This window comes from Orbicella franksi, chromosome 1 (genome assembly GCF_964199315.1).
Source record: "Orbicella franksi chromosome 1, jaOrbFran1.1, whole genome shotgun sequence".
NCBI lineage: Eukaryota > Metazoa > Cnidaria > Anthozoa > Scleractinia > Merulinidae > Orbicella > Orbicella franksi.
Genome location: NC_138145.1, coordinates 23038937 through 23064167, shown reverse-complemented (window position 1 = coordinate 23064167; position 25231 = coordinate 23038937). Strand labels below are relative to the sequence as shown.

The 25231-nt window shown below is 38.4% G+C and overlaps 3 protein-coding genes across 10 annotated transcripts; 2 read left to right on the top strand and 1 right to left on the bottom strand.

The window, feature by feature from the left end:
• The first annotated feature begins 132 nt into the window (after positions 1 to 132).
• On the top strand, positions 133 to 18734 carry LOC145478324 (uncharacterized). Of its 7 annotated transcripts, XM_081456311.1 has the most exons (18): positions 133 to 300; positions 779 to 840; positions 3310 to 3360; positions 4423 to 5199; positions 5988 to 6186; positions 6410 to 6497; positions 6770 to 6888; positions 6981 to 7261; positions 7602 to 8493; positions 9457 to 10926; positions 11788 to 12036; positions 13052 to 13653; positions 14676 to 15052; positions 15268 to 15430; positions 15784 to 16057; positions 16484 to 17059; positions 17393 to 17462; positions 17795 to 18733. In XM_081456311.1, the coding sequence occupies exons 4-18, from the start codon at positions 4498 to 4500 to the stop codon at positions 17799 to 17801; spliced, it is 6069 nt and encodes a 2022-aa protein (XP_081312437.1). In that variant the 5' UTR covers positions 133 to 300; positions 779 to 840; positions 3310 to 3360; positions 4423 to 4497; the 3' UTR covers positions 17802 to 18733. The 7 variants fall into 7 exon arrangements, with proteins under 7 accessions (XP_081312437.1, XP_081312463.1, XP_081312431.1 ...); XM_081456337.1 differs by lacking the exon at positions 3310 to 3360 and having other exon boundaries at positions 17396 to 17462; positions 17795 to 18734; XM_081456305.1 differs by lacking the exon at positions 3310 to 3360.
• Positions 18735 to 18877: 143 nt separating this feature from the next.
• On the bottom strand, positions 18878 to 21355 carry LOC145478909 (UPF0235 protein C15orf40 homolog). Its single transcript, XM_081457104.1, has 2 exons — positions 20997 to 21355; positions 18878 to 19948 (listed from the first exon to the last, which is right to left on the bottom strand). The coding sequence occupies exons 1-2, from the start codon at positions 21331 to 21333 to the stop codon at positions 19722 to 19724; spliced, it is 564 nt and encodes a 187-aa protein (XP_081313230.1). The 5' UTR covers positions 21334 to 21355; the 3' UTR covers positions 18878 to 19721.
• Positions 21356 to 21618: 263 nt separating this feature from the next.
• On the top strand, positions 21619 to 25221 carry LOC145478827 (uncharacterized). 2 transcript variants are annotated; one of them, XM_081457016.1, is made up of 4 exons: positions 21619 to 21911; positions 22111 to 22199; positions 22351 to 22623; positions 23485 to 25221. In XM_081457016.1, exons 1-4 carry the CDS (start codon positions 21624 to 21626, stop codon positions 23519 to 23521), a joined length of 687 nt encoding a protein of 228 aa, XP_081313142.1. In that variant the 5' UTR covers positions 21619 to 21623; the 3' UTR covers positions 23522 to 25221. The 2 variants fall into 2 exon arrangements, with proteins under 2 accessions (XP_081313142.1, XP_081313135.1); XM_081457009.1 differs by having other exon boundaries at positions 23233 to 24246.
• The last annotated feature ends 10 nt before the right edge of the window (positions 25222 to 25231 follow it).

The window sequence follows — 25231 nt, the reverse complement described above, 5'->3', positions numbered from 1 at the left end:
AACTTATTATTTGAGTTTCGGGAAAGGAAAATTCTGATTGACAAGTCATGGCGGAGCGGTATGACATTGCGTGTCAAGCGTGACATGATAATGGAGCGGTCTGATTGGTCAGTTCCGTTACTGATTGGTCGTGAGGCTCATATCTGGCCCGACCCTTTTGTAGCTCGCATCTCTTTTCAATCGTCCTGTGGAAACTGCAGTAAAATCTTTATTTTTGAACGAAAAACGGAACAGTTACTGCGACCAGAACCCCGTTGAATTGGACTAACCATTGGAGTCAAAGGAGCGAAGTTTCACGAGGTTTGCACCACGTTTTATAGTTTTTTATCTCCGTCTTGAAGCAATTGGTATTTCAAGCATCTTTGAATGTGTATGGCGTGAATTGTAAAATCTAGAAAATCTCAGGAAATTCCGAGTTTCTGTCGGAAGTCTTTTCATAAAGGTTTCACGGATGCAAATTGTTCATGGTGAACATTTTATAAGAGCGTTTCTTTCGGTTCGAAAGGCGAAAATCGTAATTTTACGGAGTGATCGACGAATATGTAATGTTATGAATAACAAACATTGCTGACCGATTTGAATTTCTAATTTTGTCACATTCGGTGAAAGATTTGTATATAGCTTATCACCCACGTAAAATCGGCTTTTTCCCCAAGAAACAACCTTACTCCAGCTGGAAAGTCGTAGTTGATAGTTTTCGTTGCCCCAAAAACAATTTCTCTTTCTTCAATTTCTCGTTGCTTGACGTCAATTTAGGCTTATGTTTTGTGTTCTACAGATTATTCCGCTTGTGAAGTTTTAACCTTCGAGACAAATGGTGCAGTGCTTTTCTTGTGACAGGTAAAGGTTAGATATTTGTCCATTTTATCTACGGTAATAAGTTCTTCATATTACTCTTCGACGCCGCCAAGTGACCCGTGAACAATTTCAAGCGCTTTCAAGTAATATCCTGCGTGAACGTTAGTTGGTGTCTCGCAATAAGAAAAACATTTTACAGAACAGTAATTTGTAACTATTCTCCCAATAAAATGCGTCCCTGCATAATTCTCTCAAATTTGCCGACAATTGATGGACATGATAAACGATCGAGTTATTAAAATGTGTTGATATTTTGTTTAGATAACTCGGGATAACTCGATACATGTTTGCAAATCTTGCATGTCGGGGGCCCCATATATTCGCGATCGTCCGCTTGAATAAAACTTTTAGAGTTCCTGCCATTATTTCAGCTGTTTCCATTTATATTTTTATATGTGGTACTCGAATGTGACACCTTATTATTCCGAGCGGAACTTTTTACTGGAGTAAAATAGCTTGTTGTTTTCTAAACTTCATCGATTGTTCGGGCGAGACACTGACGTAAGCAAAGCTTTTGATAAAATTCAAATCCTTTTATAAGCCCAGACCACGTCACAACTCCATGCTTTTAAACTCGTTTGGTATGTCCCAAAACTACCATTAACGCGATTAAAGGATTTAACCCTTCTAAAATGAAGGTTTGCGACACGATTCTGGCGATCGCCTTTCCATTACTGATTTTTTTGTTACGTCCACCTGTACTATTTTTAAACCCATTTTCATAGAAAAAAATCTTGCTAATTTTACACATGCCTTCTCGATCCGCGGACGATAATCATTTTAAAAAAACCCCGCAAGAAACTGGATTTCGTTTCGGTACTTCCTTACGGTTCACACTGTGAAAACAACTTAACGTGAAGTTATTAGCTTTCGCGTTTTGATAAAGCGATCAAACATTGCGCGATATTGGTTATCTACGTTGTCGCTCAGGTAAATCTTTTGTGAAGTATTGTCTTCTGTGTTTTTCCCAGTGGTAGGCTTGACTTTGTTGCCCCCTCGTTTATTTGAACAGTTGGTGCAAAACTGATCGACCAATGAAATGCCCTCTTTTGTTCTCTTCACATGATAACCATTGTTAATTGTTCTTGAGGGTCTTTGTATTGTAACTTTTGTATTCCAAGCAAACCTTCCACCTTAGGAATCAACGCTGTACTGTGAAAATGACATGTAATTTTAATATGGGCTGTCACACATTTTAGATGCATTGGCTAAGAACGATTTTTTCGTGTTTTATGTAGTTAGCGTAGACAGAGAAAGAGATATTGAGTGCAATGAGTTGTGAAGTGAAGCGTGGCCTCCTTAAGTGTGTTTATGAAGTGACCTGTGACAAATTTGCATTTATTTTTATAAATATTTTAAACAGCATGTTTTTACTAATCATAGTAACTAATAGTTTCAACAAAATAGGTTATTTTTTTCTTAGCTGTCTTGTATACCATCTAATTGTGTGAACATTTTTGATAAGTGTGTTCGAGTTGTGAGATGTTGCTTTCGCATTTGTTACAGCTGAAGTGTGCCATCCTGTGTATTTTTTTTATTTATTTCTGGTAACAATAATTCTTGCTGGTAACATGTGGCAGGGTTTAGTTTAAGAAAAGTATAACATCAAGTGCATGTGGTGAGACAATAATTAACATGTTTTAATTTCGGCCAGGTGTGTTTGGTTTATCTCTCTGGTGTCTTGTGTGATGTGATACAGACATTTACCTCACAGGGCTGTTTAACCCCAAAATTTAAATTCTCCTACTAAGGCCAATACATTTCAAGGAGGTGCAGTGATGAGAATAATGACAAACATCAAGTGGATGTCTTAATGTAGCTCAAAATTCTTTTAATCAATGAGAAGAAAAATCTGCAGATAAGAGGATTAGCACTGCTATGTTTTTATTTCACGCTTTCATCTCAAATAAAAGGACACTTGCCAAGGAAGTAATTTATTATAATCAATGCAAGATATCTTTAGTAATAAATATGCAAATTATATTTTTTCTGTGTTGCTGATACTATACTTGACACCATATCAATAACAAAGAATAACGTTTTAGCAATGCAAGGTTATCATTGTTCTTAAGAAAACAAGCACTATTTTGCACTATTTTTAATAAATAGTTTTCTCCACAATTGAAGATTGCATCATTAGGTGGTTTAGATCTCTAGTGAATTTTTTTTGTCTGTAAATTTGCATGTTCTAGTGACATCTAACAGAGGTATAATAAGCTCCATAAATTAGCAAAAAAATATTGATTCTGTTGCTTTGTCTCTCAGGGGACTGACGAAAACAACTTAAACAAAGGATTTCTTATGCTTAGCCACACAACTGTAGTCAACAATCAACATCACGAAAATATTGAACTCTCCCTTAGCAAAAGTTAGTTTAGTGGTCCATTATTGTTAATATAGTGCTTAGAGCTGTTGAAAATTTCAAGCATTCAAATGGATGTTTATTTGTAGGCTTGATATCTGAGGATAGGAAATGTCTTGGTTTGAATGAAGAAGCAACTGGTAGGCTGGACTAACTTCGGGCGCAATCCATTCAACCAAAATTTCCGGGTTGAGGTTCGAAATTTCTTGGTGTCGAATGGATTGTGATGGGTCTGGACAGTCTCGTTCCATTCCCCTGCTCATTTGAAATGGAGGATATTGGATCACTGTTGCTCATATAAGAGCTAGATGATGATTTTGATGGTGATATCAATGATATTGTGTGAGCTCTTTCATGCATAGTAATTTAACCGGTATAACGGGTTATTTTGAGCAGACCATTCCCAGATATTTGCCGTATGAGTTCAAACACCACTTTCGAATGATGAAAAGAACATTCCAAATTCTCTCGGGAAATAAATCGTTTTTAAGAGCTGTTAACAGCCAAAACATACACTTGGTTTGCAAAGTAGCGAAGTAGTAAGTGTTTTCCTCCATGGTGTACATGGAAAATACCGAACAGTGAGGTACTGGGATTGAGAATGGGTCGGAATGGTCTAATGGAACGGTCCATTTTGATCGGACCAGTCCAACCGGGAAAAGTGGTCCACCTTGAAAAGTGGACCGATTTTTTCAAAACTTTTCAGGTTGGACCGAACCAATCCATTCAGTTTTAGACTGAAATTTCCGGAAATTTTGGTTGAATGGATCGTGCCCTTTGAAAATCTTTCATTTCACATAAAACATGTTCAACTTGATAATATATGATCTCTGAACTGAGAGAGGAAATGAGACCTTGTTATGAAATAGAAGCCTTTAGACATCCTCAGAACTCAATTTCTATTTTAAATACAGTGGCCATTAGTACAGTATGCACACTTTTGATTTTCCATTCTGATGGTGAGGATTATTTGTGACTTAATATGTTTTAAAACATGTCTTATTGCTAAGGAAGGAAGAGCTGTATGTTAATTATTCCAATGGAATACTGTGATTTATCTTGCATGCAGCTCAGTCCATTAACTTGTAAAAAAGACACACACATTCAATATTTCCTCAATATGGACCTCATATCACTTAACATATATACAGATTTATGATTAAAAATTAATCGTCTTGATCTCTGTCTTTGAATTCCTTTAGAATTATGAATCATTAATCAGTGAATGTATGGTCCAAGACTCGCTGTAACAGACAGCTAGCCGTGGTGTTTGAGTGATGACAGTATCAGTTGGTATAACATCTTGTACACCTCAGGCTAAGGATCTAGAAAAAGTAGAAAAGGCTCCACACGGAGATAACTTTGATAAAGAAGGAGAAGACTTGAAAAATGACATGGCTATATGTAATGGGCAAAGAACAGCTGATTTAAACTTATCTTCAAGAATTGTTGAAAATATTGAAAATGCATCCAGCAAGGTTATCTGCTCTTCTGATGTGTACTCTGGACCGTCCAAGGAGGATGCAGTTGTGACTAATCAAGTGGACACCCCTGAGGTAAACAATGTGTGTGTCAATCCAAGTAAGACCATGAAGCAAGGTCGTGTGGTCAGTCGTGGGAGAAGGAAAAGTGATAACAAGGAGTACAACCAAAAGTCTCAAGGTGGTGGAAGAAATCGTGGACGGAAGATCTCCAAAGGCACTAGAGATTACGAGAACAGTTCAAGCAATGGTGGTAATTCTGGAGCAGATGGCAATGGAGAGGATAATGGTAGTGATGATGATGATGAAGATGATGATGCAGATGAAGATGACGACGACGATGATGAAGATGATGATGATGAGGCAGAGGATGATGACGATGATGAGGATGAAGAGGAAAGTAAAAATGAGGATGAGGATGATGACATCTCTTTAAATGGAAATGAAAAGAATGGGAAGGAAACCAAAATCAAGCAGGAGCCGTCAGATGATCAAGAGGTACTGTACTGTTACTGCATGCTCAGTTCATGTGCATAAAACAGGAATTGAACTCCAATAGACCATATTCATATTCCTGGTATTGAACTGGAATAGCTTGCAGCTGAGGAGCTAATGTGGGAAGTCTTTTCAAATGCAAATGACATTTACCAGTATCTCTTTTTCATGATATTCCCCTGCTTGTGCCTCCATTGCAAGCTACTGTAGTTCCAGTCCATTACCAGGAATGTGAATATGGTCTTGACTGTCAATGTCTGAAATATTCTTAGTAGTCTTATGTACACCTACAGTGCAGTCAAGGCATTTCTTCATATGAATGAACAGGGATGGGACCAAAAATTATTCACTGTGTCCATAAAGCTGGGATAGACTAAGCACACTTCTTTTAATTGCTCAAAGAACCAGAAAACAATAAGACGTGTATAAGAACTGTTGTGTATTCTATTTAAGTGTTTCTTCCCTGAGACATTTTCCTCTTGCATGTACATGTACATGGGGGTGTTCTTTGAAAAGAAAATAGGAACCTTACCAATCCTTAGTGAGGGCAGAGATGGATAAAAGGATTGCAGGGTATTGTTAAACCAAGGTGGTTTTTGTGTTAGAGCAGTTTTCAATTGAGTGTTGCAAAACCAAACCAATTACTTACCAATTAGACTACTCAGCCAATCTCAAACTGTAGTAAAACCAAAAACAAAACTAAACTAATTGCCTGATTACTTTCAACATTCAATTGAAAACGGCTCTAAAAATCTAAAAAGCTTTTAAATTGAAGTTTCTTGTGTCAATAGACATCAATCAATTTGCCCCATCAGATGTTTCCTGCTGGACTACAAGGATTCATGACAGGTTTGGATGGTAATATTCCATTAGCCAATCTTCTAGAAAAGCTGCCCAACTCAGTGTGTCAAGGAGATGAGAACAGTTCATCGCCTGCAGCTCCTGGTGTCCCTGTGACTCTCCATGGGATAGTCTGTCATGAAATTGGAGGTAAGAGTACTAGCTGGTTTTTGTCAGTCATTTGATTACTAGGTCTTGGCCTGATTTGGTTAAGGGATAATAATAGTGACCGTACATGTAGAATCAAAGGTTAGTAAGACATTTTTTTATACTAGTTTCACATATAATATTATTGTAGGTTTGACTAATGATAACTTGCAGGTGTACGATAATCGTCCATTCTGATGTGTTGCATGATGTATGTTTATTTCAGGAGTATTGGTTGTTAATATCAAATGGAGAAACAAATTTTATTGTGGCTCTCTGATGGATTGTTCAAGACATGCCTGGGCCAGTCCAAGGTAATGAAATAATTATGACATTAATTTTGTGTAACTGCAGTTTTCAAAATTACAGCCTCAAAAGTGAATTTTCAACTGACTTTGAAAAAAGTGCATTTATGTACATTTGGCATGTTACCCAGTGACATTGTCACTGGCACCACTTGTCACAGAGGTAGGACTGCAGTCTTAAGGTACCATACATAAAAATTATACATCATCACTCTCACTTCTCCCTGCATACTCATTCACTAAATACTTTTTGTGCATTATTTTGTGTCCTTTTGCTACAGATTTCCAGCCATGGATGGTGGTGAAAATGAAATGAAGATGGGTGGAAAAGGTGTGAAGGGAAAGAGGAGACAGAAAAATAGCTCAGTATCCTCGTCTGCAGGAAATGCCAATAAAGAAGGTAACTTTGACAATTTTGGAACTGAACACAATAGTTTTTCCGAAGTCGTGTTTTCTTTGAAACCTAATTTGTTATAATACTGTGAATTGCAGCCACACCTCTGAAGCACAAACTGCGTGGGCGAAAGAGGGGAGTGTCGGGCTGCCCTCCTCCAAAATCCCAAGGGTTTAAAGGAATGGGAAAGAGAAGGTCCAAAAATATGGATGATTATGATGATGGCCCACGCCCTGGAAAGCGAAGCTGTACAATAAAGACAACGGTATCACCTCAACCATCTCCCACCTTGATTGAATGTCCTGAACCTGGTTGTGACAAAAAGTACAAGCATATCAATGGATTGCGCTATCATCAAGCACATGCACACTTGGAAGAGGTGAGTGGATTGTATGAAGTGTTGTATATGTTGTAGTTTAATTTTCAGCAACGTATTTAAATTGTAAAAAGGAAATTGTCCAGCTGCATGTAACAAAGATGTTCCAGTGAGTCAGATCTGACTTGTTATCAAGCTTTGGGTTAGGTTTATGAGTAGGTTTGTGATGAAGTCGGGCATTTTGTAGATCAAAGAACTGAACTTGCCTTTAGATTTTCTTATGATTTTGAACTGTCCCACTATGCTGTTGCAAGTAATTTTTCAGAATGTTTTACCGAGAAAGTTGGTACAGGTAGCTTGTCAGTTCACAAATGTTGTGCTTTTTCACTTCTTTTCAATCTAGTCCAACCAATCAGATGAGAGATCTGCAAGTACCAGTCCTTCACCTGTAGAAGAGTTCAAAGAACCTGATACTAAGCCAGGTTTCAAAGGAAGGACGTCACGTGTCAGTGCCAGAGCAAGGAGTGTGTCTCCATCGCTAGCTGCTGCTCTTGCTGCCATTAATGAGAGGAAGAATGATGCATCATCCAGAGTATCAGGTGGCAAGAAAAAGGAAATCACTGAGCCATGTGTGGATTTGACAAATGCAAAGGAAGGTAAAGAATCCAATTTGACCATTCCTACAAATGAGGAAGACGGTGCTATGGATGACACTTCTGTATCATTTGTAGAAAGCTCGGATAAATGTCAACAGGCTTGTGAACATGAGATCAGGAAGGAAAATGATAACCAAAAAAATGTTGATCAAGCCAAACACATTGATTCAAAGTCTGGCTTTAAGTCTGTACTAGACGAGCAGCAAATTGCAGTAAAGAATTTGGAAAAGGAACAGGTTAAGGACTCTACAAACTTGACAACATGTACAAAAACCACAGCTGAAGTACTAACAAGAGAAATGCCAGACACTAGCACAGTTGGAATAAAATCTGAGCCTTCCCAGGGCAGTCAAGAGGTATGGGAAACTGCAGTTATTGACTGCGGAGTTAGTGGGCCAAATGGCAGTGGAAAATCCCATGACATGGAGACAATTAGTATAAGTCAGGTTGAGGACATGGAGAAAGCTCTTGCTGAAAACAACTTCAGTGGCAAACAGTCTGACAACCAGCTTAGTATTCCTGGTATGCAGCCAGTGGATTTGCGGCAGGCTGTTGACACTGGAGTAGGGCTTATTAATCAGCTAGGCATTGAAGTTGAGGACATCAGTGAGAATGAAGAAGACATTGATCCTGGCCAAGGTAAAGGCTACTTTATCACAATTTAGGGTTTCTAAATGATGATAGTGCATTGTAAGTTATGATTGAATGCTTACTGAAATAAGAGAGCTAAAAATGTATACAGTGCTTACTGTAGATGTTCAGCGTCAGGCCATATGACTACTGCATACCAAGTAACAGTGTTAATTTCTGATATCTACCTAGTACATTGTACATGTACTCTTCTTACAGTAGTAGGACTGAATGTCCAAAAAGTTTTGCCATCGTCAGAGTAACAGATCGAACATGAATGCTAGTCTGCTATGTGTGATATGAGGTGCAATGTGTTGTTCCAGAAAATATCCATACCCTTCCCATGGAATGTTTTAAGTTTGGACCCTCCCCCGCCACCCCTCTGGAAATTCCACTTAAGTGCCATTCTTTCCTTCAAAAATTTGGGCTTTTGAAACCCCCCTCCCCCTTGGAATTTCTGTTAACCTTCCTTGGGGTGGGTATGGATATTTTCTGGAACTACACAATAAGACTCTCTTGCCCTGAACACAAACATGCCATAAAGATGTGATTGTATGAAAGGGGTGACCTTATTACTGCACTTTTCAAAATCATGTGAACTCTGAAGTTGTTGCCACTGCCAATCATTATTACAGGAATTATCAACAAACCTTTTAAAGAGAAGCAAAATGGATCAGAGCTTATCAGCAAAGAGAAGCAAAGAGATCTGCAAAGATGATCCTGTTTGTTGACATTTTTATTTCAGAGTTTGCTTGATTTTGAAAAGCCCAGTAAATGGACTCTTCAACAACTGACTGGGCTTTTCTGTTGCTCAAAAACAAGTGTTCATGGTATTTAAAGTGGCAAGAAAGATAGAAGCTGTGAAAATGGATCCATTAGAAGTTTACTGTGAGAAGACTCAGACCAGAAATGATTTTTAATTAGTGAATTATATATATATATATATATATTTATTTATTTTATTTCCTGCAGATTCTGAATACACAAACAAGGACATGACTAGTCTGCCATGCTCTTCCATTATTGACCACAAAAATTCTTCTGGAATAAGTATTACAAGAGGATTACCTTTTGCAAATGAAGGCTATTTAACCCAGGTACAGAAATCAGAAGTCAACTTGGACAAGAATTTTGTGAGCTCGGACACACTGAGAGCTAAGCCTGGGAGTAGCTTTTATTTTGATGTTAGAAAACAGAACACTTCCACAGATGTGAAAAACAGCAAAGAGAAAAATGTGAAAACTGTATCCAAATGTGAGAGTGAAAACAGTGATTTATGGACCAGTTCTTCTGAGAATTTGTCTGCACAGTCATCAGTTCTGAGGAACTTTGAAACAAAACAAACAGCTTTAGAGGACAAAGCTGGGAAAACTACAAATGCAGGCATTTCCATGGAAGCTCTTGTTTCCAAGAGCATTTCTCGAAGTGCTGTTGAGCCTCCACTTACCAATAGTGATGCTCCATCAATGAGATACAAATTCTTTGAGTGTAGAAACTATGGTGATAGTAATTATGACAAATGCATCAGGACATCAGATGTTGATCAGAAAGGAAATGTTGACTCTAAGGCTACTCTTGCGCCTATAAGATATCCAGAACTTGTTCGGAATGGTGCCAATTCTGATGCACTTCAAAATCAGAGCGATTCTTTGTCTGGTTCTGGAAGTGCAAGAACAGGTTTGAATGTCAAGCTTTCAAGTATAGAAGAGAGTGATAGTGATGGTAAAATCAACAACAAAAACTTACCTCTACCTACCAGTAATACTAGAACTCATAGTCCAATTCCAGAAGCTTTAAACAGGAAGGCTGGGGTTTCTATGGAACCTCATCACTCAACAAAAAGCCCAAGTTTTATTACTTCATTTCCTGGCAGTTCTGCATTGCAATCATCCTCATCAAGACCAGGATTTGACTCTAGCATTCAATCACCTTCATCTCTTTCAATTGCTGGTTCCAGGCTGCATTCTTCAATGGTTGACAGGAAAACTCCATCAAGTCCTTTTCAACCTGTCATAGTAAAGCATGAATTTCAGCCTACAGAGACAACAAAAGGGATCAGACAAGAGGTAAACACACCAGGTTTTACACCAGCAGACTTGAAAGTACCTTTCATGTCTTCACTGTCCCTAACATCAGGGGAGCAAAGCAAACAAAACATGGTGTCCAAGGGAAGTTATGGATTTAATGAATCAAGAGGTAACAGGAAAAGCCCTCTTCCTGGCCAAGGAACAGAGGATCATGAAAAGTCTTACAAGGCAGCAGCCAGAGCTCTGGCCAGACCACAACCAGCTTTGATTTCAAGGAGTAGTAATTCACTTGCTCCATCTCTTCCTGTGGGCGTTGCCCATCCTTACCCAAGGGCTTCAGATGGTGGATTGGCATCAAACCATTTGAAAGCCTCTGAACATAGGACTTCAGCCACTGTTTCATCTGTGACATCAGGTAAAGGTTGTCTATACATGTACAGTATTTGTAGGTGTATAGAAAAATGGTTATTCTATTCAGTCTCCCAAGGTCCTTCTTTTTAACCCTCACATACAATGTTCTCTTGTACAGGTCATGTAACAGTTCCAAAGTTAACACTTTTACAAGTGAAATATCGCAAATTCCATCTTGCAAAATGTGAAAAATTAAAAGCAGATATTATATTAAAAATTAAAAGCAGATATTATGAAAGTACTATTGAACAATTTCAGTTCTTTTGGGTTACAGTAGGTTTCATGTTAAAGATGCTCTTGTGTAGAAGACAAGTGCCTTGCTGCTGGAATTACTTTAAACTGCTGCCCAGTAAGAAGTTACACGATCACATTGTTTTAATGGTGGATGAAAGTCAAACGCTGCCCATTTAATTTGTCTTTTGCTGGCTACTGCTCAGCCGTAGGTCAATTAGAGTTGCAAGCAACCTTTTGGGGTATGTGTGCTGGGGCCTAACGTCCCATCCGGATGAGATCCTGTCACAATTGTAAGGATCATATCAAGAGGAGGCACATGGTAGATGCTACAGGCTGAGCATTGGCTTTTGTTTCTGTAGCATGAAGTGATTGAGGGTATTGTTTCATGCCCTACATGGAATGCTATTCCCTCAAAAGTTTTCTCCCATCCTTCCTGGCATCCACTGGTAATGTGAGAGTAAAACATCTTACACAAGAACATAGCACAAGGACTCCAGCCACAGCTCGTACCTGCATATCTCAATCTGGAGTCTAACACACTATCCATGAGGCCCATAAAGGACTTACTGTTTATAGAATGACACATAAAAGTAACATTGCATTTAATCCAGCTTCCTAAATACGTTTGCAGTAACCTATTCAAGTACTTCTCCCAGACCAAGTGCCATTGATGTGTCTGCAGAGTTGTCGCAGCCAGAGAACAAAGCTAAGCAACTGCAAACATTGCAAGTGCCTATTCCAGTGGGAGAAGTGTCACCAGTATCACTAAAGAGAAGTCCAGGACCTGCCATTCATTCTGGCCTTCCATCTGTTCTGCCAATCATTGGACCAGGAATAAAAACTCAGGGATCTGTGTCATCCCACCCTAGCATTAGGCCAGGTTTGATTACTATTTTTTTCTGCTTTGGACAGCTTTTTAATTTATAGTGGAGCTAAGGCGGAGCCCCATACTCTTATAGGAAGGAAAAGGAAACCCATGAGTTGATTTTCTCATGGTTATCATGTCTAGCAGTATTGCTCGTGGGTGCGTATGACGGAGTCGCTAACATGGCGGCCATACTCCAAATAATAGGCTGAAAGACATGCAGCCTTGGTTTACCGTGTATTTCTTTGATATTGGACATCCATGTTATAATCAATTGACACCTGCCAAAACAAGGTATCTGCTGACCAGTATCACATGACCATATCGTGGGTTCAAGTTTATAGCTCATTGAGGTAACGTGGTCTTTTTAAGTTGACCGCTGACCAAGTTTTGTTTTTCGATTGGATCGTGGGCTCATGTCAGGTTAACTTGTTGAAAACAGGGCAGGATTGTTTGGAAGCTGGTTACTGCTAACCCAGGATTAAAAGTTAACTGAATTATAGCTTTTTCTTCTACTGACAATGTGTTTTACTGCTTTGTTTTGTGTATATGGTGATTATTAAAACTCAAAACAGAAGGTCAAACAATATACAGAAAACCTCACTGCAAAGTTACAAAACTGAAATTGAAATTCTACCTTTTCCTGAGTTAGCTTAATCGTGCTTTAAACAACCCGGCCCAGGAGCTACGCTTTAAGGCTAGCCTAAATCTGTATATTACACCTGTGGTCTGATTGCTGGTTGATACTGTAACAGTGATGTAATTGTAAAGTATCTTAAACGGTCTTATGTTTTTCAAATCATCTATTTTTCACTTTATGTACACCTCAGGGTCTGTCATTCACCCTTACCATCTGCATCTTACCTGTCCTGTATTATGGGTTTCTAATTTCCTCATTTGCTACACGTAGTCTTTCATGAGTCCTCCTTCCTTCCCTCCAATTCTTTGGATCAAAACTCAATGAAAATCTCATAATAATTATTCTTGAGAATTTTTAAATTAAAATACCCACTTGTATTGTGTATTTCAGGAATAAAAGCTTCAGGGATGAATGAGCCAGTTAGAAGTGAAAGAAAAAATGAAACTTTGTTCAGAGAAGCATCAGCCTATGCAACCTCAAAGTCACCTGTACCACACTCCTTAGCCATGTCAAAACCCTCCCCAGAAGGAAACAGCCCTCAACAGTCATCTGCTGGAACAGCATTACATCAAAAATCAAGAGCATCTGATGGTAGCAGTCAGGATGACTCTGAAGTCGTCATTGTGAAAGACGAACCTCTCACTTATAGTTCTTCAAAGGATAAGGCTGTGGCAGAGAAAGAGAGAGAAAGGAGAGACTTAAGGGACACTACTGCAGACCTAAGTTACAGAATGCATGAACCCATTTCTGCAGAACAGCTGCGCAATTTACAGTTTCAACAGCAGTTGACACTGCACCAGTACTACCAGGCTGGTGGCATGTCAATGGAGATGTTGAAGAGTCTCAGTCAGCTAGCGTACATGCAGGGCATGCCTGTAGATCCCAAGGCTACATTTGCAGCCCAGGCTCAGTTGTTCCAAAACATGCAGCCAGAGCAACAGATGCAACTGATGCAGCTTCACAGACAGATGATGTTAGAACAGGAGAAAAAGGTGTGTTGCATGGCTCACGTAGATAGTACATGTGGATATGAGAGATACATGTAACTTGTGGTTAGACTTTTTTTTTTTTTTTTTTTTTTTTTTTTTTTTTTTTGTCAAGTCTCTAACTAAAGTTCCATATCTGAAAACAGGGTTACATGCATCTTGTGTTCTAGGTACATGTAAGTACCTGTAGTAGATCTCAGATCAAAGACCCAAAAACTGTTGGAATATTCTGATGATTGATGAGGGCCACATGTATTGTCCCTGAGCAACAATTTTTACACCCACCTTTTATATTTAACTGGGACAATGGTTCTCATGCCTACAGGAGGAGAGAAGATGGACATGGGTTAGCAAAAGAAGCTTAGGGAACTAATAACTAAGCTACAAATGTCATTAATTGTGTCGGCCATCTGTTGGTTGTCTATCGGCCAACTGTCCGGCAGATGGCCGACAGACCAGCAGTCAGCTGATAGTCGGCTATCGGTTGGTGATGTGTTGATAAGATATCTGTAATGTGTCATTAAGTTGTTGGTAGTATGTGACACTTGCCTCAATGTTGTTCCTCATTACTGCACCCGAAATAAATAAGTTAAGCAGGAAGGTATATCCTTCTGAGTTTTGGTAATCAATGCTTATGGCTAGCACCAGTGCTGCAGAAAACAACCAGGCCCTGGTTTTTCGAAGGTTGGATAACCCTATCCACTGGATAAATCGTTATCCAGTGGGTAAGTGTTAGAGTAACAAAACAAACCACTTTATGCATTGGATAGTGATTTATCCGCTGCGTAGTGTTATCCACCTTTTGAACAACCTGGGCCAGAGTGTTTACAGGAAGTAAAGCCATTTTAGGTTAACTGAGTACCATTCCCCCTCAAATTATATCAGGGTTTGCATTGTAGTGCAATTTGCTCAAAGCAAGTGTTATGCAATGGTTTTGGCTTTTACTTCTGGATGAAATCTGCTTTATGTAGTATAAAATTAAAGCGTGCTTGTCCACACACACTGGAGACATGTGTTATTCTTCCTAGGGAGTGCGCAGTAGCAGTTCAAGCCACCAGGAAGCAAGAAATCTTGAGAAAAAGGAGACTCCAAAACCAAGTGACCGAGTGCAGGAAGACAGAAGAATGGATGAGTCAGGCATTAAGAAATCCCCTCAAAGGAGGGCGCACCAGGATGATAGCGATTTCCGTCGATTTCCCAGTCAGAGTGAGAGTTTACAGTATACATCAAGAGGGTCGCCACCTAAAGTAGTACAGCACAAACTTTCATCGGAAGAACCTCCTGAAAAGAAAAGCAGAGCTGATGATTCATATGAGCGGGAGAAGGAGATGGAGCGTCTAAAGTACAAGCAAGAAGAGCAACTCCTTCAGAAACAGAAACACGTGCTACAGATATCTATGTATAAGTAAGGCAATTTCTTCTTAGATGTAATTCAATTCACATTTAGCTTAGCTTAGCTTCAGTTACCTGTGATCAATTCTCTCAGAAATGAAAGAAATGAAAAAATGCTACACATGAACAGTGTACAAGTAGGATGCATGTTAATGTTCCAGCATACACCACTTGTTTTGTACTCCAACTGATAATTTAAGTCCTGTGCTTCCTGCTCCCTTTCCTAAGGCAATTAGAGAATGAGCTACAAAACAAACAGCTGGGTGGCACCTTTCCTCGCAAACGTCAGGCAACCCCTGAAAAATCAGAGAGACATGGAAGCACAAGAGAAGAGGATAGAGTAGAAAATGTGGCTGGAGGTGCAAGGGATTTGATTTATCACCGTCCTCAGGTTTGTTGAACTTGATCTTTACTGATTGTTGTGCTTACATGTATTTCATTATTTGATTGTTCTCAGAACTACTTTGTGATGGAGGTATCCATGCTCCAAGACCAGACTGGTTGTCTCTAATATATAGTTTGCTTAGCAGCTAATTATGTCATGATTGCACAACAACTTTTCCATATCTCATGTTCCTAAATTATTACGTATTCTTTAGCTGGACACTAAAAATCAGAAACTTTTATGAGGAGTTTGTCAACAGAAGGTTGCACTTGTTTTTCCCAGTGGGACTGGTTTTGTGGCAACACAAGGACTCAGATATTTTAATCAATTAATACTTTCCTTGTTTGTTGAAACTTCAGGAGTCAGCAACAAGCACTGCAAAGGCAGCGCACCATCCCTTGGAGGCAGAAAATTCCCAAACATCTCCCCGTGGTCATGTTGGTAAATCTCAATCTCTTTTGGCACCAAGATCTCCAAGACCATCAAGGTCACCTGTACCCACATCAAGATACAAAGAAAATGCATCTGCTTCAGATGAAAAGAGAGATGGCTCAAACTCACTTCCTGCCAACTTCATGCCTGCAAATCAGTTTCAGGCATATCTGTCACAGCTCAACTTTGATCAGTCTACAGGTGTGTTTGAAGGGTACTGTATTGATGTTAAAAAGGTTTATGATTACCTTAAGTAGTTTTGTAGTGTATCAAAGGGAAAGGGTTGCAGTATAGTTACTGTAAAAAATAAGAAAACTACGTATGAAAATGATAAGTGTGAAAATGTTTAATAAATCTAAAAGAATTTCTTAAAATGATGACAGATTTGATTTGAATTTGTATTGGTTACATCACATTTTGCTAATCTTGATATCCATGCTACCTCTCATTTCCTGTTCACTTTTCAAACTCATTAATAATTCATCATATTTAAACAAAGGAAATCATGACTGTGATGGTGTTGGGATATCCAATCTTAATGAGCATAGATTTTTACAATTTTATTTCTCTGTTTTCTTCTTAGTTTTAGTTTCGTTACCAATTTTTTTTTCACTGCATGGTTCTTAGGGCAACTCCCCTGTATGGGTGCACAGTTCTCCCTTCCTCCTGGACTGGTCATGAGCATGCCAATAACCAGCCACGGAGAATCTAGTCTCGTAACATCAATTGCTTCTGCTAGTCGGGAGAGAGAAGCAAGAAGTCCCTATAGAAGTGCAGAGAGGGACCGAACCTCAACACCTACATCCCATTCAAACTCGCAATCTCGAACGTCAACCTCTGAATCCCATGAAAGGCTACAAAGACTCAAAGACAGTACTGAGAAAGAAACTCGACATTCACCAGGTATGTACCAGGAAGAAAGGGCCAGGAATCGCAGTACTGCCAACGAACAAAATGTTTCTCCCAAGTCTAGCTCAAGAGTGTCTGATTTTAAAGGGGAGGACAACTCTCTACGTGCTCATCCAAGTATCATCTCCAACAATCTTGCAATCAGTAGAATGGCAGGCCACATGGATGTTCTTAATGAGGAGGAAATTATTAGAAGACAGAGATTTGCTGCAGAATACAGTGACCCTAGTCAAGCCCTGCGCATGGGTTATTATGTTGCTCCTGGTCTAATTGGACAGTTGGATCCTGCCTATGGTGAGTTCATCAAACTTGCAGTCTTTTAAAATCACAATTTCTGGGATATGGACCTTGTACTACATGTGTACATGTATATGATTAATATCATTGTAAGTTACATATAAATAATCTATTCATATTTGTATCTCCACTTTGTATTGCCAAAGACAAGTTTCAGAATCTTTGTGATGGACTCAAAATAGATCCCTGGCCTGGCTGATGGTCATACAGTAAAGTAATGTTATTGAAGAACAAAAAATGATTGGAGATTGAAGATTATGTTGCACATTGAGCAGAGGAATTTTTTTGTAGTAATAGATATTCATTTGCTTGGTTTGTTGTCTCTTGCAGCAGCATCCATGATGCAATCTAGTCAACACCAACACATGGGCAGAGGCATGGAGCATTACATAACAAAAAGGTAACAGTCATTTTATTTTAATTAGAAAGGTTTTGCACCAGGCCTCATTTTCAAACAGAGCTGAAAGGAAACTGATAAGGCTGCAGCATTACATTGTACTTGATTGGCTGTTGTCTGGTTTAAATAATGGTCACGAGTCCCGACAACTTATTTCTAATATCTCTATACAGTGTTCTTCACTTTCACTATGAAATATTTTGGGTTGCTAAATATTTTGCAGTATGAAGAGAAAGATTTCTGATGCCAACACCACATCAATAGAACATTGGGGCTTTTTTTGGTTAGCAGTTTACATGTATGTAACCTAAGATTTCTGTCTTCTTGATTTGCAGGCAATGAGTTATTACAAGCCAGGATACATCAGGGATTCTGCCACTATTTTTCAACCTGTTGTTTTACAGCTGGAAAATACTTGTTTCGTGATTTATTAACACCTATATTATTGATTTTGAAGATAAGGTTTCTTGTGGAAGTTTGACTTCCTTGTCAATGTAGCAATATTATATTTCTACAATGTACTAGTTCAACAGGTAGTTTTGTTACCCCCATAGCTCAAGAAGGGTTTTCAGTTTCCATACGTCAATTTTAAATTGAGAGTGTGACAAGAATTATTTTATCTTGAGATTTTCGCAACACTTACAAGTGTACAATCCATATGTTTGTTTTTAGTTTGTGCTGGCAGCAGTGAAGTAGGATTGAATGTTTAGTGTAAATACTGCTTTGCATAGAAATGCCATGTTGGTGCGAAAGGTTTAACTGCTTGAATGTTTTCTTAAAATACATACAGAAAAGCTCCTAGAGCTGCATTCAATTTTCACATTCCATGCAAAAAAGTAAACCAAGATTGTGCTAACTACAGTGTATCTCTTTTGTATGCAAACTAACACTTTAAGAGAATTTAAGCGTAGCCTTTATTGTGCAAGGCAAAAAAGTTTATTTTTTAAGATTGTAGCTTTTGTACTGAATGCATTCATGATTATTTCAGCAGCTGATGTTCCCTTTTTTAACAAAAAAAATTTCACTCAATGGTGGCTTGTTTTGCAGTAGAGTTCATTTAGAGTTTAAGAATCTCAATGTCAACTTTGGTAGTTTTAATAATGGTGAAAACTATTTTTGTAAGGATAGGTATTTTTTGTAAAATTAAATGTTTCCAACTAATTTGTAAATTTTTTGGGGGTGGATTATTATGTCATGTGTGGAACATGAATAAATATAAAATAGGATCTTAGAATAATTAAAAACAATTTGTAGTGACAATTTGTTGTTATTTTGTTTATATGGTTGGGAGTACCACCATGGAGATATGCCATACATGAATTAGTGTCCTTCATAGTCATTATTTGTGGGAGGCGCAGTGGCCTCATGGTTAGTGCACTCGGCTCCAAAGCGGGTGTTCCGTGTTCGAGCCCTTGCCAGGTACATTATGTTGTGTTCTTGGGCAAGACACTTTACTTTCAGGGTGCCTCTCTCCACCCAGGTGTATAAATGGGTGCTGGCGAATTTAATGCTGGGGGTAACCCTGCGATGGACTAGCATCCCATCCAGGGGGGAGTAGAAAAACTCCTAGGCTCTTCATGCTACAGAAACTGGAATAAGCTCTGGCCTGATGGCCACTTGGCTCGTATACAGACTTTACATTTTACAGTCATTATTTAGGATGTCATAGAAGGCATCTCTCTAAGCATGTTGGTTGCAACCCACATACAGTAATGGCTGCGTAGAAAACTAGTCATGCATAGGATCAGAGTTTTCACCAGTTTTTACTTTCATTTATGTACCATTTATTTAACTAATTTAAATGCAGCAAATTCCACTTACAGCTGTACATGTATAATTATTGATGCCTTTGGTCCTAGCTTTGATTTTTTTCATAGCTTTGCCTATAGTCAAGTGTCCACTAACATCCAGCTCCCTATAACAACCACCTGTTCACAATACCAAGGGTTGTTTTTGTTCTTACTGTGTGCCAATCCACTCACTCACTGTCACTGAAACCTCCCTGCAGTATTTGGAGTTACACGTAATTCTGTTCACAGGCTGTCCATACCGCACTTTTAGGTGCAGTGTGAACAACTTGGTAACTGAATTATAGGCATCACAAAAGAAACATCAAGCCCTTATGCCATTATATCCTATCCAAAGGACTCCCTTTCTAGGACCGTTGGTGACTGTATTCTGTCAAACTAGCAGATACTATAACAGCAGCTTGTAGTTGGTTTTGAACTACACCACAGGTGGGATTGTTTTACTGTTGTTTTATTACTCATGTGATGCCTCTCTTGAAAGTCTTTCCCTGACTTGGTCCACACTGGTTTCAGTAGAGTCAATTGTCACCATCTTCTGTCTTGACTTTTTTCCCTTGTCCAGGGAGATGCTTCTTTTCTTCACGTTGAGGATATCTGCTAAGAAATGCACCAGTTCCTCATTGGCCTCACCTTCCCTTGCTGGGGCTGCTATCTGTACTCCAACACCATCGGCAGAAATATCTGTCAAATAACAAAAAATATATATTCCGCACAGGTGAAAATATCACTGGTGCCTTGGTTACATAATAAATCATGCCTTTTGCAGTGAAAGGGAACGATTTGGGTATTTCATTGGTGTTTATGTAATGAATAGAACCTTAAATGGCCGCTTGGAGATAAGAATTTCTTTTCTCACTTGCTTTCAACACTCACTGAGAAATTTTGTATCTCTGCATGGCCATGTAAACAAACAATAGCCTCCATTTGGTGTGAAAATATGCTTAGATATTTGTCTGTGGACATTATCTGTTCCGAGAAGCGAACAGTTTTCAAAGAGTGAAGCTTGAGGAAAACTGTGAGCTTCGAGTAACAGATAATGTCCAAGGACAAATATCTGAGTATATTTTCAAAGTCAAATGGAGGCTGTTGTGTTTATTATCCTTCAAACATTTTTCGCAAAGAGCGCAACCCACAGATATTCCCCAGTTTTTGCTGAGGAATATTTGGTCATGTGACGCGTTTAGTCCAATTGCACGCTAACGAAAATGTTTGATGGATTATAATTACTAATATCCTCTGTGTAACTGACCCTCGGTAACAACATTAAATTCTAATCATTTTCTTATTATACAAGTCATTTTTAAGCCATAAATTTAAAGTGTATAGGTGCAAGTAATCAGCAATCACGCCCTCCTACTGTATATTGTTGTAACAAGAAACTTCAACAGCCTCATCACTAGCAGGGCCTCAGTAAACAACTGCATCATCTCCGGGTATCTTCCCCCAGACCAGAAAGGGGTCAGCAAAATGTTATACGATCTTGTAAAAGATTAGTTTGGTGGAGATTCCCCCCCCCCCCCTTCCCCCGTAGTGGATCTTCCACAATATTAAATGAGAAGTGAATTTGCTTACTACCTGCTTTAATTTTGTAGTTCATTGTTTTGGTAACTAACTGGGTTAAGTGGCCCGACATAAAAATAAAAATACTCAAGTGTAAGAACATAAGAAGCAAAAACAAGTCGACTGTACTCAGACGTTGGGAGACGGGGGGCCCTTGTCCGAGCCTTACCTGTGATATTGCTTTGCTTTGCGCCAGGTTTTGCCACAAATTTTACGTAGATTTGGCCGTCTTTGTTCAAGGAAATTGCTGCTTTAGTGCCTTCTTCTCCCCCTTGTTTCAGTGGATCTGGATCGTGAGATTGTTGTGTACCTCGGGCGACTTTTGCTTTCTTTGGCATGTTTCTTGTGCTAGTTCTAAGACTAACAACGTTTAAATTTTGTGCACAACGTAGGCGGTTACATTTAGACCCAGAAATTTCACGTGATTGTCGTAAAAAAATTATTTCCAAAGAAAAACATTTCAGAAGAAGTCCACTGCGAACGAACCTGAAATTTCGTGAAAACATTTGCGCCGAAGTATCTGGTCAGCGGACAGTTTTAGAGCGTCTTTTCAAAATTTTTCATCAGGGTAGGGAGCTGATCTTGACAATATTTGAACTAAGAGTCGAGGTTGAAAACTTCATCAAAATTAGTGGTTGTAGTAATTTGCTCTCTTTTTATAAATTATCAAAGTAGTATCAAAATGACAGTGTAAGCGGATTGAATCCGCTGTTATTGAACCCGGCAAAAATTTGAAATCTCTCTCTCCCCCTAACAATACACATCACTCTATCAGTCTGGGGAAAATTTCAACAACATGGCGGCCGGGACGAACGGTCGTCGCTTCACTCGTTCTCGGAAAACAACTACTCCCGATGACCCTACAGAGAAGCCAGCATACGAACCACCACCTCTTTCCCTTCGTTCGAGTAAGGCTGCTTCCACTGGCGTCGTCCTAAAGGGCAATTGTGCCGTGGTGATTACAAAACTGCAGTTGGAAAACACTAAGAACACTGAAAAAGTTAATAGACAATCACCTGCACGAAAACGAACTAGAGTGGACAATGGAGACGTGAATAGAGTTGAAGACGAAAGTGAAACAAAGGTATTTATTGTTGTCTTTTACTGAGTTCTACCTGTAAAACGCGTTACAACAATTTGTCAGTCAGGTTTTGTCAATTCAGAATTTGCTTATAGTAAGTTTATGTAGTGAACGTGAGGTAAAACTATTGCTATACATTAACTTGACAAGTTGTAATAATCAAAAGAGGAGTCATTGACATAACACAAACTTTGTTATTTAGAGAACAAGAGCTGCACAGAAGGAAAGTGAGACAGGAGAATGGGCATCCAGCGGGAAGGAAAAAGAAGCCCAATCTACTTCAAAGCAAAGGTGATAAGCTTTAGTACTTTTTGAAAGTCAAGAGAATTAAGCTTGCTATATTTCATTCGTTCACTCTCTCTGTATAATTTTTAGTTTATGTTGAAAAGTGTTTTCTGAAGTAAGCACTTGTGACTGCTGTTTCTTTTATTCCTTTCCATAGAACTGCAAAGAAGAGTGTGGTAGTTACTGAAGAATCACATGACTCTTCTACTCTGTCTGAAGTTGAGAGTGAGGATCAGGACAGCTCATCTGATTCTAAATCAGAATCAGGCATGGCATCTGGGTACACATCATCATCATTATTATCATCGACATCACACAGGGAGAGTGATTCACCAGTACCGACAAGTGAACTGTCGGACAGCTCAGACGGCATTGAAAGCAGTTCAGATGAGTCATCTTCAAGTGGAGATGTTTTAAGATGGCGCACAAGGTAGGTGTACATTCAAGACATAAATTAAAGGACTAGTAAATGTAAGTGTTGCATTATACCTGCACTCTGTGCTTTGTCCATGTATGGAGTTTAAGAATGCAATTGAATGTATACTTGTAACTTGTATTTTGTAAAGTTCCATATTTATTAAGTAACTAGCCTGCATAACGGTCATTTCCTTCTCAAGTGCACAAGAGATGAACAAAAAGCTTGGGAGGTACGCCAAGTTGTAGGGTGCAAACTTGACAACTTTTATTTCCAAGGTTTTGTGTACCTCTGGTTTATTTCTCATGCTCTTGGGAAGAAAACGACTGCTGCACACCGACAGGCTAAAAAGAATATTTCAACCTTCATAACTTTTGGATTAAGCAGTCATTTTTTGGACATTGCCTACTTTCAAGGATTTAAATGTGCCAAGTGGGCTGATCTGTCTGAAAAAATATAGATGTTTTGATACATAGGGAGATAAAAATGGGGATCTTATTGAATCCATTTAATAAGATTGGCAAAGCATATTTAATTAAGCCATTGGTTTTGTTTTTTACTTTAACACTCAAAAGAGCATCTTTTCAGTGCAAATGATACTGATTTTTTTTTCTCCATTATCAGGAAAAGTCCTAGAAAACTAGCTCAAGCTAAGTCAAGAGAAAAGATTGCAGAACTTTGTAAACCTGAGTCAGATGATACATTATCACCATCATCTAGTGACTCATCATATTCAGAGTAAAAAAAAATAACTTATTTTAAATTCATACATTAGATTAGCAATTATTAATTTATTGTTGATTTGTAAGTATGATTAGTTTATTGCTTGTCATTTATTATTTGCATACAAAACAGTGCTTTTATGTCATATTATAGATACTTTTTACTCTGGATGAAGATACATGTATGGTGACATGATAGGTGTCTGTTAGACTGTAGATTCAAAATCAGTGGAAAAGTCAAATCTGCAAGCTGTTCACATGGGTCAGGTTTCAGCAAGAGGCCACTTGGAACTACTTAATGACTAAATACAAACAGCTTGGTCAAGGTGGTTCTTTTCAGGGTTTACAGCTGCATGTTACATTTCTGCTTTAAATCAAAACTTTTCTGTTTGTACATTAACTGCACTGAGTTAACCATTTAATATTCACCATACTTTGCAAAGATCAATCAGAAATATGTACTGTATCTGTTTGGGCTTATTTTAAGTTAACTTATTTTAAGTCAATTTATGTCATCTATATTTTTAAGAGAATTTATTTAAAAATAAAGGTTACCTCGGTGTAACGTAATGTATACCCTGCTAGCAGAGATTTCTTTCTGGCAAGTCTTTTAGCATGTACGAAGTTGTTCGCTTCTTTTGTATTTTGCATAGTCGGGTTGTTTACTTCCCTGAGAGAAAGTAAACAACCCGACTATGCAAAATACAAGAGATGTGAACAACTCCGTAACATGCTAAAAGACTTGCCTGAAAGAAACCTCTGCTAGCAGGGTAGGTAATGTATGGGTATATGCATGTACAGTGTGCTCGAGGCTTAAGTTAGCAAACCAACCAAAAGCTAGGAAAGAAAACAGAGTTCTGGGTATATGTTGTTCTTCTGAAGACTACCTAAGTGAAGTATTTTTTTAATATAATATGTACAGTCAGTTTTAAGGAGCATACTTGTTTGTTTCCATCTGGGTTGCACATATCAGCCTTGTTAGCAATATTAGCACACTTGATGTTATAGCAAATTTTGAGTTCAAATGTGTACAAAAACAGCTGGTGCTGGGGTTTACAGTCATCTTTTTTTTAATCTTTATTAATAATAACTTACATTAAATAGCAACAGATACATGTGGGCCACTTTTAATGTTTTAACATTGTGCTCTTGACTAGGAGCTTGCGGGAAAACAAAAGATACCACATTGAGCAAGGAAGATAAATTCTTTGGTAATTTCTTAAATTGTACTTTAAACCTCAATGTTACAATACTGAAGGTAGTCAACAACAAAATAACCGGTAATATGATTTTACGCATCCATACATGTATAATATTTTTATCATTTTCCAAAAAGGTGGGGTTTGGCAGTATCAAAATAGCTTCAAAAACAGTGATAATTTGAATGCCCCAGTTACATAACTATATAGAATTAACCGAGCAAAATAAAGAAAGAGTTTGATGTAACTACAACTGTATGAGCTTGTTTTATGTTGTGGTACCTTTTTAGTAGAACAATTCTTTCACTGTAGAATGTAGATATAATAATTTAGCACTTAATGTCTGGTCCAGAATGATGTCATGTAATTATGTAGACTTTACAAAGTTGGCTCCTCAGAGACTTGAGTTTTATTGAGGTCTTGCTCTTTTTCTTGGTGTTGCATAAACACAAACTGTAAACTGCAATAACTATTTGATGGATAATTTCAAATCCTTTAACCAGCCACACACAGAACATTGCTGCAGGTTATGGAAGTCAAGTGAGTCACAGGCATGCCATTGTCTGCCTGTTTGCCTTCAATTTGAAGTCAACATGTTCTCGTGTAGTAATCTTTCATACCAGGCTCATATTATTTCCATAATTTCATGGCAGTGAAAGCTGCTTGAGAAACAGCAAAATAAAGTCTCCTGATCAAACATAC

Bases quoted from the DNA above. Each gene is read 5' to 3' on its own strand.
- LOC145478827 (XM_081457009.1), top strand. From the start codon at position 21,624: ATGGCGGCCGGGACGAACGGTCGTCGCTTCACTCGTTCTCGGAAAACA. The intron at 22,200-22,350 runs GTGATAAGCTTT...TCCTTTCCATAG, and splicing joins CAATCTACTTCAAAGCAAAG to AACTGCAAAGAAGAGTGTGG. The intron at 22,624-23,232 runs GTAGGTGTACAT...CTCCATTATCAG, and splicing joins GTTTTAAGATGGCGCACAAG to GAAAAGTCCTAGAAAACTAG.
- LOC145478324 (XM_081456305.1), top strand. From the start codon at position 4,498: ATGACAGTATCAGTTGGTATAACATCTTGTACACCTCAGGCTAAGGAT. The intron at 16,058-16,483 runs GTGTGTTTGAAG...CATGGTTCTTAG, and splicing joins CAACTTTGATCAGTCTACAG to GGCAACTCCCCTGTATGGGT. The intron at 17,060-17,392 runs GTGAGTTCATCA...TGTCTCTTGCAG, and splicing joins ACAGTTGGATCCTGCCTATG to CAGCATCCATGATGCAATCT.
- LOC145478909 (XM_081457104.1), bottom strand. From the start codon at position 21,333: ATGTTTTCACGAAATTTCAGGTTCGTTCGCAGTGGACTTCTTCTGAAA. The intron at 19,949-20,996 runs GTAAGGCTCGGA...GTTATTTGACAG, and splicing joins AAAGCAAAGCAATATCACAG to ATATTTCTGCCGATGGTGTT.